This window comes from Cinclus cinclus, chromosome 10 (genome assembly GCF_963662255.1).
Source record: "Cinclus cinclus chromosome 10, bCinCin1.1, whole genome shotgun sequence".
Classification (NCBI taxonomy): Eukaryota; Metazoa; Chordata; class Aves; order Passeriformes; family Cinclidae; genus Cinclus; species Cinclus cinclus.
The window spans coordinates 8731804-8744117 of record NC_085055.1 but is presented as its reverse complement, the minus strand read 5'-3'; the positions used below and the strand labels follow the sequence as shown (position 1 = coordinate 8744117).

Here is a 12314-nt window from a genome sequence, read left to right as displayed (position 1 = left end):
GGATGTCCCCCATTCATTGCTCTCCCTCTCCCCGGGCATGCATCGGGGTACTCCTGAGTGCAGAGCATCCCTACTCACATGCCAGCGCCAGGGCATGGGGAACCTGAGGGATAGCGGTTGGAACTAGATGATGTTTACGGTCTTTTGCAACCCAGCTCAGTCTATTATATGATTCTATTATATAACCCTCCCTCAGAGCATCGGGCACCCTCAGGTTTTGGGCATCCTGGAGACATCCCCTCCCAATTCACACAGCACCCTCTGGGATATAAGGCACTGTGGAGACACCAACACCACCGTCCACACCCCTTCCACAGAGCTTGGGGTGCTCCTGAGCACTGGACATCCCAGGTATGACCCCATTCACATTCCCCTCTTCAAGGGCGTGAGCCCCACAGGAGTCTTCTCATCCAGATAAGCCCCCTCGGGTATAAGGCATTTGCAGGGGACACCCATTCAAATGCCGGTCTCCTCAGTCTGTGTACTCTTATCGGCATGGGGCATCTCCTGGGCACAGAGCATCCTGGTGTCCCCAAATCCACACAGTCCACCTTCAGCCATGAGCTCTTCCAGGGCTCACTGGTCCCCACTCCTTAGGCATGAGACATCCTGGGGAATACTCCATCCACTCAGTCCAGTCCCAGGCCCCTTGTCACCCCAGGACACAGGACACTGTGCAAGGTACTGTCCATCCACTGTTCCCCTGCAGCCAGCCCTTCCTCCAACCACTCAACACCCATGAGCATGGGCTCCCAAAACAGCTAGCCCCCTCCCCCAGCCCACACTGCTGTCTGCAAAGACACAACCAACCCCCTCCAGCTCATGCTTTCCACATTCCTAAATTTCTCCAGCTGCTGTGTACCCTGGGCAAAGCAAGGTTCCAGAGTGAGACCCTGGACTCCTGCCTGCCAGTGACAGGGGCTGCAGGGGAGCAGGATACCTGGGTTCACTTGCCCAGGGAGAGAAGAGGCCACGGGAGGGGGGATGCTCTGAGAGCATCAGTCGCCTTCTTCACCCACACCTGGGCTGATAAGGGTGGCAGAGGTTGGCAGTGAGTAGGCACCACGGAAAAGTTTGGGGAAAGCATCATCCATCTGGGGAAACTGAGGAAATGAATTTAGGAGAGGGGGAGCCTATGAAGAGTAGGGGCACTTTGTGTCACCCATATCCCTGTTGCTACCCCTGCCGAGGGTGGCAGAGAGAGGCTGAGGGTGGTGGATGCGAGGCAGGCGGGCGCCCGGCAGGGGGAAGGCGGGTGGGGAGGGGAGGAGGGGGAAGCGCGGGGCTGCCAAAATCAACTCTGAGCGGTGCAAACACCCGGCCAGCTGCGCGGTGTAGCTAGGGAAACACGGCACAGCTGGAGCACAACAGGCCTCTGCCTCCCCAGAAATCTCCTCCTGGGCCTCCCCGCAGCCCAGAGAGCAGCTGGGGGGGGCTGCAGCCCACCGCCCTGTGCCCCAATGCCAGCACAGGGTTGCCCATCCCCAGCTTATCCATGGCTGCCCCATCCCATTCCCTTCCCTGGTTTGACACACGTTTCCACGCAGAGCGACACCTCTCCTGGGGAGGGCAGTGGGACGGGGGCTTGGCCTTGCGGGGACCTGGTCCGTGGCAGGAGCTGGCAGAAGACAGCAAGGAGTAGCCGGGCTTACCCCGGCAGGACAGCTCGCTGGCATCACCAGGGCTGGGACACTGCCAGGACCTCGGGCCTCACCCGGGCATGGCTGTCCCTGACACGCTGCTGTTTTCAAGCACGTTCTGCGGGCAGCGACCATGCCTGGCAGCATGGCACCCCTTGGCCCTGTGCCCTCCCCACGGTCCCCAGCGGTGTCACTGACCTGTCCCCTCTCCTCTCTCCCGACGTCCTCGCTGGCCGGGGGTCCAGCGACGCAGAGGGCAGGGAAGGGTTGGGGTCTGTGTGGCCGTGCCAGCGTCGCTGCACAATGCCCGCTGCAGCACAGCAGCGGCTCTGGGGACGGCGGGTCGTGAGCGGGGCTGAGCAGGGAGGAGGCGGGCGATGGCTCCCAGCTGTCCCACTGATGCCAGGAATTCGGTGCTGGCTCTGTGCACCCAGAGCTCGTCACAGTCTCCTGGCTCGTCTGCGGGACATGGGGAAGAGATGAGGGAAGCTCCCTCCCCTTTCCCAAGGAAAGGAAAGAGAGACGGGGAACCCGCCTGGCTGCAGCCCCTAGGCCCGGGGGAATCCGAGGCACGGGGTGGCAGCGTGAGGGAGAGAGGGGCTGCTAGGGTATCCGGCACTGCCAGACTGGGAGCAGGGTAGTATGCTGGTGTGCTATAAGGTCAGGAGGGTGCTGGGCATCCCTGCCCAGGAAGGGGGCATGGCTACTGCAGTGGAGGCACGTGGGCAGGGAGGAAAGGGATGCTCCAGCCATGCCTGGGCTTCCCTTGTCCACAGCCTGGGCTGCCCTTGGAAATGCCAAGGCGTGCCTTCAACAATAGGCAGAAAGAAGGGGCTTGACAGAGCCTTGGGGGTCCCTGTGCTCCTAGAGAGGGGATGGTGCCAGTCAAGAGCAGCGCTGGGAAGGGATCCCGGTCCCACCAGCTGCTTCCCAGCGCCTGCACATGTGTGTGAGGAGCAGTGCCCTGCACAAAGACACATCTGAGGCTCCAGAGCTGGGCCTGGAACTGGCATATCCCCAACGGGGCTGCCAGCTGTGGGCAGCTGGAGCTGCACTGCAATGGAGACGGCTGGCCATGGGCAGCCTCAAGCCTGGCACCTTCACCCCTCCACCACCTCTTCCAAGGGGCTTGTCCCCAGTGGGGGAGTGATGGTCCCATGGGGTGTCTCCTATCCCAGCAAAGTGCAGGTGGGGTGCCCCCATGACACCCTACAGAACAGCCTGTAGTTCTGCAGGGGCTTTGTGGGCATGTGCCCCACCCAGTGGTGAGGGTCCCATGGAGTATTCCAGAGGTTTGTGGTGCCAGGGCTGTGCCATGCCTGGCATGGGGTGTCTCAGCAGCCTGGCATGGGGTGTCTCAGCAGGCCCTCACCCTAGCTCTGCCTTCCCACTGTCTGCCCTCATTCGTTGCTGCCTGCTCGCGGCTTTGAACATGAGGCTGGCTCAGGGCGACAGGAAGGAGCCTCTGTTCCCGAGGGATGGGATCATGGTGAAACTGCATGCCCTGGGCCCCCCTTCTCACAGCCTCCCACTGCCTTCTGGGCACCCCAACACCCCCTCCAGGCACAAGCCTGAAGACGGGAAGGCATGTGGGGCACCCCCTCTCTCTCCAAAAAGAGCCCCCTTGACTGCTTTGCCCCACTGTGGGATGCAGAGAGCCGTCAGCCTCCCCAAAGCTTTGTGCCGAGCGTGGCTTGTGTGGTGTCTAATCCCCCCGGCCTCACACGCGCGGCGGGGTGGGGGGGCTGTTGTAATGGGTGGAAATATCTCATAATTCACGTGTGACACAGGGATTACAGCCATTCCGGCAATATTTGCACAACTGGTAGGCGACTTTCAGGGCTGGGCCATCCCAGATGAAGGCCGGGGGGGTCTGGGGATGGAGGGTGTTTTGGGGGTGGTAGGTACAGAAGGGTGATGCAGTTTGGGGGGGCAATGGATGGAGGAAAGTTGGCTATTTCCTGTCTGTGAACACGTGGAATTTATTAATGAAGTGCACTGCTGACATAGTGGGGACAGCTGGGGCTCTGGCCTTCATCTCATCCTGCTGTGGTGGCCATGGCTCGGGGAGAGGAATGGAAACCCCAAACCAGTCTCAACTGCCATGCCAAGCAGATCCTGGCAGTGCCCTGAACAAGATACCTGTTCCCAGTGCCTGGTCAACCCCACAGAGCTCCCTGTTCATAGGAGCACCAAAAGACACTGGTGTCCCCCTGACCCCAAATGTCCCCTTCTCAAAGGTTTTGCAGGGTGACCCCAGCAGGACGAAGGTGGGGGGCATTGTGGGGGCCTTGTTTGGCATGGGGATTAGCAAGCTCCCAGAAGTGATGGTGGTCTCTCCCCTCCCCACCGGACATGCAGGCAAATATTTGTGCCCAGACTTCGCAGGACAGCGAGAAGGAATTTCATTCTTGCGCCCACCTGCGGTTCGGCTGCCTGGCATTAACCCCTTCTCCTCTCCATGGGATGGAGGCAAAGGGATGAGGTGCCCTCCCAGCCACACTCCGTGCACCCCAGTGGAATGGGAAGCTTGGCTGAGAAATGGGATGGTAAAGGAGGCATAAGAAAATCGCCCCAGATGCCAGCAGAGACAGTGGCATTAGATGCCCTTGCCCAAGGCAAGGAGGGTTTGCCCATGGACATCCTCTGGGCAGCACCGATGGCTCTGTGGTGGGGTGCTGGGCAGCATTTGTCTTGCTGGGAAAGGTAAAACCCCGCCATCCTTTATCCCCAAGATGCAGCACCCTGACCAAGGTGCCACTTGCAAGGCCGTTTACCCGGCAGTGTGGGTGTTTTCCTGGGACGGCTGTCTGGGAGCAGTGCGAGGACCAGGTTGCTGGGAGGTGGATTTGCCCAGGGATGTTTATTGGCAATTTGCATATGTAGCAAAAAAGCCGCAGGGTCCAGGAGGGACCCTGCTCCCGGGGACTGCCCGTACTCCGGGAGGGGTAGCCCGGGTAGAGGATCCCCCGCTGCCTGGCACCCGTAGAGCCCCGCTGTGCTCCTTTCTCTGGCCCCGGAGCCAGCTGTGCCCTGAGCAAACGGGGCTGTTTGCTCACGCCGGGATTAGCCGCTCTCTTTGTTCCTTTGACTTTCTCTTTCCTTTATACCAGACCCTTTTATGGGGGCTTCAAAGGGGCCTGGGACCCCCCTCCCTGCCCCTGGAAGGCCAGGTTTTCTTCCCATGCTAGCACTGACATCCTGGGGGTGCCCACCGAGCACATCTGGGTGGACTGCGGGAACAGCAGCAGTGCCACCGAATCACAGTCTGCCCCCCAACCCGGCATCTTCTTCCTCTTCCCCCCCCTTCCCTGACTCCTGGCACCTCCTGCTGTCTTCAGCACCTTGCCAAAGTGGGTGCGAACGGCTGTCCCTGCAGCGGGATTCCCAGCACTTTGCACCCTGTAAGGAGAGGTGGGAATCTTGGCACCCGGATCCGGCCAGCTGTGCAGCCCCGCGGCCGCCGCCTGGCTTCCTGTCCCCTGCCAGAGCCCGGGCTGCCTGGCCGGAGCTCCCGTGTCCCTCTGGGGTCCCTGTGCCTCACTTACTGCCCCCACACTCTCTCCCTCTACAGCATGCAACATCCGTGGGAATCGTGCTGGGGCCAAAGCCGGGGCTCTCCCCCACATCCTCCTCTGCCCCCCTGGCACGGGAAGCAAATGCTGGCATTGCCTTTCCAGCAGAGGAATACCAGGCTGCCCACGGGCACAGGCTCATATTGCCTGCCGGCTTCTGGCATTGTTGTAAAGGAACATTTTGGAGTAAAGGGACTATTGTGGGCACCTTAGGCTGCCCATGGGGGTCCACTAGACCTCCAGTTTCCAGTTGCTCTCCAGTTTCCCCTGATGGGTTTGTTTGCCTAATCAGGAAGGAATCCAGGGCACCGCAGCTCTCCAGCCTGGCATTGCCAGTGACTTTGCATCCAGGGAGGGACAGGGAATGGACATGGTGGGGGGCATGGCGTGGACTGACATGGGAATGGCAGCGGGCCCGAGGCCAGCACTGGCAGAGGGTGCTGATGGGTGCGACAGCGGGAGTGATTGCAGCTTGTCACGTCCGCAGAAGGGCCACGGCCGTGTGGGGAAGCCTGGAGGTGTTTGACCTCGGTGCTCATGGGTCCCGTTACTGCCAGCTGTGCCCAGGGGAGCCGGGGCTGTCAGTCTCGTCTGTGGAGTCGTGGTGATGGCACCTGCTGGACTCCCCCTCCAGGCACCCGGCAAGGTGGGCTGTTGTGGGCTGAGCAGGGCATGGGGCAGGTGGAGCGGGGCTGGGGTGTTTACTTTAACTGCTGTCACCCGGCCAGGAGCTGCCGGGAACTACTGTCCACAGGGACAGGGGTGGGAACGTGCGAGAGTGTGCGAGAGCTGGGGTGTGAGAAGGGAAACTCACGCACTGCAGGGAGACCGAGAATGAGAGGATGTGTGCTGGGAGGCGGGTGTTCCCCAAAGGGAAGCCGTGGGGGGCTGCCGGGGTGGAGGGTTATCTGAGCACATGCCCTGATGCAGGTGTGCACACGTAGGTTTGAGAGTGCAGGCGGTAGATGTGTACCCGTGTGCAGTATGGGGGGACACACACGTACACATGGGCATGGGGATGTGCCAGAGTGTCCACTGAGAGCTGACTTTGCCAGGGAATGTCACAGCCATGCCAGGGCATGGTGCTGAACAGGCCCCTTGGGCTTCTCCTAGCCAGGTATCTGTGGGTGCCTTGCCCAGCCCACTCCCAATCAATACCCCTGGTGAAACAGCCATGCACTAGCTATGACCCCTGTGATCCATCACCTTCTCCAGCTCAAAGGAGATGAACCACAGCCATCCCCACGATCTCCAGCTCCCCGAGTCACCACTGGTGGATGCAGGGGTCAGACTGTGCCTCTCTGTGAGGGTCATGAGGGATGGGGTCAAACCGGCTAAAGGGCACCACGTATGATATCCACCTCTGGGAGAAGGTCACCAGGATTATGGTCCACCTCTTGGAGAGGGTTTTTGGTGGCTTTCACACCTGGCTGCCACAGCCAGGAGGAGGACCCCATTAGGGCTGATGTTCCTGGGGCTGTCCAGTGCAGGGTCACTGACACCATCCTTTCTGCAGGTACCAGGGCCACCTTCTACCCCTGGACAGGCACAACTAAGGCACTGACAACTGAGGTGCTGGGTGCTGAGCACTCAGGCCTGGGGGCAGGTGAGCAGCCAAGGAGGGCTCCCGGGGACGCCCTTCCCGTGCCCCGAGCCAAGGGAGGAAGCGGCCGGAGGCAGGAAGCCTTCCCCCGGGCCCGGGGCCCCTGCTGCGATTTTGCTGGAAGGTCAGCGGCGACACAACAGGAAATCGTGCTGCCTTGGCTGGGCGGCCAGGCCAGAGCTGCAGAGCCGCGCCGTGCTGTCCCGGGGCCGCTCCCGGCCTCCGGCCCTCCGTCCTGGCTGGGCGGCTCGCGGGAAACCCGCGCCACCACTGCCCTCCATGGAAGGGGGACGGGAGCCAGGGAGCAGCCGCTGGCCCCAGGGTGGAAGATGCAGGGCCGAAGCCCGCAGCAGAGCATGGAGCTGAACAGTGAGTGTGTGGCTAAAAGGGGAGACTGGGTGTGCAGGAAGGGACAGTGGATACTGTGGCCCCACAGCCAGAGTGTCCACTGCACGATGAATTCCCCAGACGGGCATCAAACCCCAAGGGTGGCTCTGGGGTGGTTGGACCTGGACAATGCCAGCATGTGAGGGCAAGCAAGCATCTCTCTGTGCCCATCCTAGGTAAAGAGGCTGCACTGAGGATTTTTGGGTACAGGTGCAGTGTCAGGGCAGGCAATAAGGCAGGCAGGAGGATGCAAAGAGGGCATTGGAGAAGCTGGCAGGATGGGCAGTTGCTGGGCATAGCGATGTGCAGCAGCACTGGGGAGGGCAGTGCCGGCAGGGGACCACTCAGCCAGCACAGCAGCCAGGAGCAGATGTTCCCTGTGGGACACTGCAGGCTGGGATTCCCCGAAGTGCACATGACGCCAGGAACTGCTCTTGGCAGGGATCCGGAGGGCTGGCCCTGGTCTGCACAGGGAGTACAGCCCCGCTTCCTTGCCTGGAGTGTGGCCGAGAAACCTGGCAGACACGGCTGTGCGGCCCCTTGGCACACACCACTGGCACGGAAACCCCAGCTCTCCCTCGAGACCTCTGGGCACCCCTCGCTGGCTGACTGGAGAGCAGCACCGGGCCCTCCTTAGCCACTCACACCTCCCCCTGCACCCTCACCACAGGGCCATCAAGGCCACCAAAGGGCTGGGGAGAGGATTTATCACTGCAGGCTTGGCTCTGGGCTGGCACTGCCCAGTGAGGCTGGCACAGTGCGCAAGGCAACCCCATCTCCTCCAGGACTGCTCCTCCTCACATCCTTCCTCCTGCATGTGAAAGAGGACCATGCCAGCCCAACACGGCTAGTCTGTGACAACAGACTTATCCAGAAATACATCGTGGAGGCCAAGGACATGGAAAAGAGAGTGGTGAGGATACAGTTCCCCACAAAACCCAAGACCAGGGACATGCACAGTTCCTTGCACCTCACCTTGACATCTCTCCTGAATAGGGCCAGTGCCAGGCCCTGCCTCCACTCAGCTGCCCTGCAGTGCTGCCCTTGGTGGACTTCACTTTCCAGCAGTGGAAATCCAAACCGGTGAGAGGGGCTGGGAGGAGGGTGCTGGCACTGGTGTGCTAACAGGACTGGAGAAGGAACTTTGGGTTGGCACAAGCACCAGAAATGCTGAACAAGATGCTTGTAGGCATATCTGGTGGCACAGGGAGGGTAGAGGACCCCATCCAAACCTAAGGTGAGCACAGGAAGCAACGAGACTCTGGGGGTCACTGTCTGCTCCCCCAGAACGAGACCAAGCGGCGGGAGATCCTGTGTGACCTGGCCCTGCTGGTGGGTGCTGTAGCAGCGGCCCAGGGCCAGGTGAGCAACGAGTGTGGGGCCAGGCAGCTGAGCCAGCTTTACCGACATGCCAACTCCTTCTTCCTGCTCCTTCAGACCTTCAGCTGGGAGGTGAGACCTCCCCACACGAGCCAGAGCACCCTGGCACAGGTGCCAGCTGGGCTGGGTTGGGTGCAATGGTGTTTGTCACCCCTCTATCCCACTCTCGCCCCTCAGGCAGGACACTGGGAGCCAAGCTGCTCCCCACACTCCGTGGAGCAGAACCAGATCACCAGCATTTTCCTCACCTACCGGCAGCTGGTACAGGGCAAGTTGAGCTTCTTCTTCTTTGACCTGGCCAAGGTCTTGTGCAAGCAAGGACAAGGGGACAGCAGAGACCCTCCATGCGGGGCCCGGTGAGGCTGCACATAGGGCTCAAAGCGATGCTGGAGCAATCCTGCAGGACACTAAGCTGTGGTCTGGGTGCCCAGGAAGATGCCCACAGGGAAAGGGTTGGCACCTGTTCCTCAAGTCTTCGTCAACTGTGCAGTGTATGGAGGCAAACAGTGACACTCACGTGCCAGCAGCACAGGCCCTGCTCCCATCCGGGCAGGCACCTCTACTGTGAATGCTTTTCGATTAAAGAGCTATTTTTCTAAAGAGTTGTGTGTGCCCTTGTTCCTGGGCCCAGGGCAGAAGACAGCTCCTCTGGGACATGCTCCCAGTTCTTCCCAGTGCCCACTCCCACCCACAGCAGCTGCTAGTGCTGCAGGATCCCCCAGCACAGCCCTACACAGGGCCCAAGCTGCCACTCCTCCTCTCTGTACCTGTCACAGGTTTGGACTTCCCATCCTTAGGGAAGTGGCAGGGTCCTCCCTTTGCCCCTGCGCAGGTATGGCCATTCCCTGCCAGCCTCCTCTCTCAGCAAGCAGAGCCCGGTGTAGAAAACATCCCAGTTTAATTGAAACCAAGGCAGCCTGCCTCAGGATAGTTCCTGAAGGAATGGTCCCCAGTCCCCAGAGGCAGGCAGGTACTGTCCCAGTCTGGTTGCTCCTGGCCAGAGCCAGGGCTGTTGGGCACACACAAAAGTGAGGAGATGCCATCAGGCAAGACTGGAGCACCCAGCATGGTGTCTGCTCAGATGTCAGGTACTTCTCTCCTCACAAACAGAGATGTGGATCCCAGCAGGAGTCAGAAGACACTGGGATGAAGAGGGGGTCTGCTCCTGCCTCCCCACCTCTGAAGAGACTGGGCAACATGGGTGCTGGAGTAGAATGTGGGCTCTCAGGGCTCCAGCTGGATGTCTGTGGGGCAGCCCATGAAGGTGTGCTAGAAGGCCAACTTCTTCATCAGCAGGTAAACGCGAGAGTCCACCTCAAACCCGTGCAGGTTGTTTGCGTCTCCCTGTAGCCGCATGAGCAGCCCCCCATAGGACACATAGGCAGAGCTGAGGTGGGAGGAGAGGAATAGTGAGAGCAGGGAACCCCATGGGAGACCCAAGCAGAGATCCCAGTGCTCCCCACCACAGGGCACTGTGTCCCCCCCTCTCAACAGGCACTCACAGGCGTGTGGCTGCCTCCGTGGAGGTCTCGTCCCCCTCAATCCGGTACACCTTGCCATACATCACATACTCAAACTGGTCTGCCCTGCAACAGCACAGCCTGAGGTCAGCAAGGAATCAAACCTGGCTGTTACCCCAGCTCAGTGTCCTCTAGAAGGTACCTCACAGTTAGAGTCAGATAAGAAAAGACCTCTCTCAGATCATCAAGGCCAACCTGTGACTGAACACCACCTTGTCAACCAGACCACAGCAAGGGTGCCACATCTTATTTTAAACAATTCTAGGGATAGTGATTCTACCACTCTCCTGGGCAGCCCATTCCAGTGTTTAATCACCCCTCTATGAAGAAATTCCTCTTAGTGTCCAACCTGAAACATTTTGCAGCACTTCCCCTTTTTCCTCATCTCCACCTATGTGGATCCCAGCTGGGCCTTGTACCTGGATGGCCGGTCATCCGTGGGGTTGTACTCGCCATCATCCAGGGTGCCGTCCTCATACAAGGTGCTGGCGATGACCAGGCGGAATTTGTCCCCTGTGAAGAGGCCAGAGGAGCAGTGAGAAGGTTAGAACACAACCAGAGCAGCAGCAGACACAACCAGAATTCAGGCTGGTGGCAAAGAGCCACCCTGCCAGGGGGTACTAAAGAAGACATGTCCCTGCTGCCAGCCCTCCAACAGGATTGTGGGGAATGTGTGAAAGGTCACACTGGATCCTGTGTCTCCTCATTCCCCACATCACAGAGAAAACCAGAGCCACAAGGACACCACTACTGGTGTCTTCAGGGGACACAACAAGATATTCACTTGTATCTCCCCAGAGGGCTTGGCTGGACCCTGGGCAGGTACATAAGCCCCCTACACCGTCAGCTTCAGCCCTTCCATATTTCATCAAGGGTAATATTCTCTTTTCCACACATTTAGTGTATTCAGCTGCAGAAGTTAATTTCAGGAGATCTCCCTTAAAGCCTGGTTACTACCAGCTTTTCCAGACAGTGTCTGTGGAGAAAGAGACAGCGGTGAGCCCAAACACACACAGGGAGGTGAACCAGAAACCCAGCTCAGCGTCAGTACACTCAGAGTGCCCTGAACCTCCTGTCACCTGGGGAAAAGAAAAGGGACGCAAGGAAGCCTGGGGCACCTTATTCCTTGGTCCCAGCAATTCCTGGCTCCATCCTTTCTAACCTCGCCTACCCAAGCTGACACCGGCTGACCTGCCCTGTGCTAGCAGCCCGATGGCTTACCAAGGTCCACAGGATAGATCTGGATGTTCACGTCCAAGATGAGATCCATCTTGAAGGATTCGCTCTCGCAGTGCAGGCGCGACACTGGGGAGAGCAGCAGAGTCAGGGACCAGGACAGAGAAAATCCCCGAAGGCAGGGGGGGAACGGGGTCGTCTTCACACCCCAGGCTGGCACGGGAGCCGTTTTCCAAGGGGTTTGGGATGGATGCCAGAGCCCGACAGCTGACGGAGGTGTGCACAGGCAGGGAAAAGAATACGGTGAAGCGGGGAATGCACGTCATAGGGCCCGTGGGGGTGTAGGGGGCACAGCAGCCGGGCTGGGGAAGCCCTGAGGAAGCGGGGCGCTCCGGGAGCTGGCAACAGGAGGAAGGGCCAACGCCGGCAGGAGGGGAGGACGGGGGATCGGGAGAAGCGGGCCGGGGCCCAACTCACCGCGGTCGAACTTCTTGCCCTCTGGGTCGATGTCCTTCACGTCGAAGATGTCCTCGAAGAGGATGCCGGCCATAGCAGAGGTTCCACTCCCGCTCCCGGCGCCGCTCCCGCCCGGCGCACAGTGATGACGCAACCGCACAACCACGGCGGGGCGGAAGCGGCTTCGCGGTGGGCGGGGCCTCTTCCCCGCCAGGACCGCCGGGGCCGGCGGGAGCGCGCGCCGTCCTCGTTCCCCCGTCCCCCGCGTGCGGCCGGCAGGGGGCGCTGCGAGGCCGCGGATGGACCCGCGCGCCTCGGCCCCGCCCCCGGCACTGCGCGGGCACGGCAGCGCCCCCTCTCGGCTGGCACGGGGAGTCCCGGGAGGGGCCCGGGGTGTCCCGGGAGGGGTCCGGGATGCTCTGGTAGAGGACCGAGGTCTACCGGGAGGGGTCCGGCATGTCCCGCGGGGCTCTTGTCTGCCTTCGCAGCATGGGACAGAAGGGCTTCACCCGCGCCCCCCGGTCGCAGCTGGTGTGATGAGCTGCGCGGACTCAGCCAGCGATGGGTCTCGGGGCTG

At 60.6% G+C, this 12314-nt stretch overlaps 2 protein-coding genes across 5 annotated transcripts; one reads left to right on the top strand and one right to left on the bottom strand.

Moving 5' to 3' along the window:
* The first annotated feature begins 7174 nt into the window (after positions 1-7174).
* Positions 7175-9469, top strand: THPO (thrombopoietin). Its single transcript, XM_062499410.1, has 6 exons — positions 7175-7187; positions 7991-8118; positions 8202-8288; positions 8493-8657; positions 8763-8941; positions 9418-9469. Exons 1-6 carry the CDS (start codon positions 7175-7177, stop codon positions 9467-9469), a joined length of 624 nt encoding a protein of 207 aa, XP_062355394.1.
* POLR2H (RNA polymerase II, I and III subunit H) lies at positions 9467-11864 on the bottom strand. Of its 4 annotated transcripts, XM_062499124.1 has the most exons (5): positions 11759-11864; positions 11327-11410; positions 10525-10618; positions 10088-10171; positions 9467-9972 (listed from the first exon to the last, which is right to left on the bottom strand). In XM_062499124.1, exons 1-5 carry the CDS (start codon positions 11829-11831, stop codon positions 9855-9857), a joined length of 453 nt encoding a protein of 150 aa, XP_062355108.1. In that variant the 5' UTR covers positions 11832-11864; the 3' UTR covers positions 9467-9854. The 4 variants fall into 4 exon arrangements, with proteins under 4 accessions (XP_062355108.1, XP_062355109.1, XP_062355110.1 ...); XM_062499125.1 differs by lacking the exon at positions 10088-10171; XM_062499126.1 differs by lacking the exon at positions 11327-11410 and having other exon boundaries at positions 11759-11852.
* Between the last annotated feature and the right edge of the window lie 450 nt (positions 11865-12314).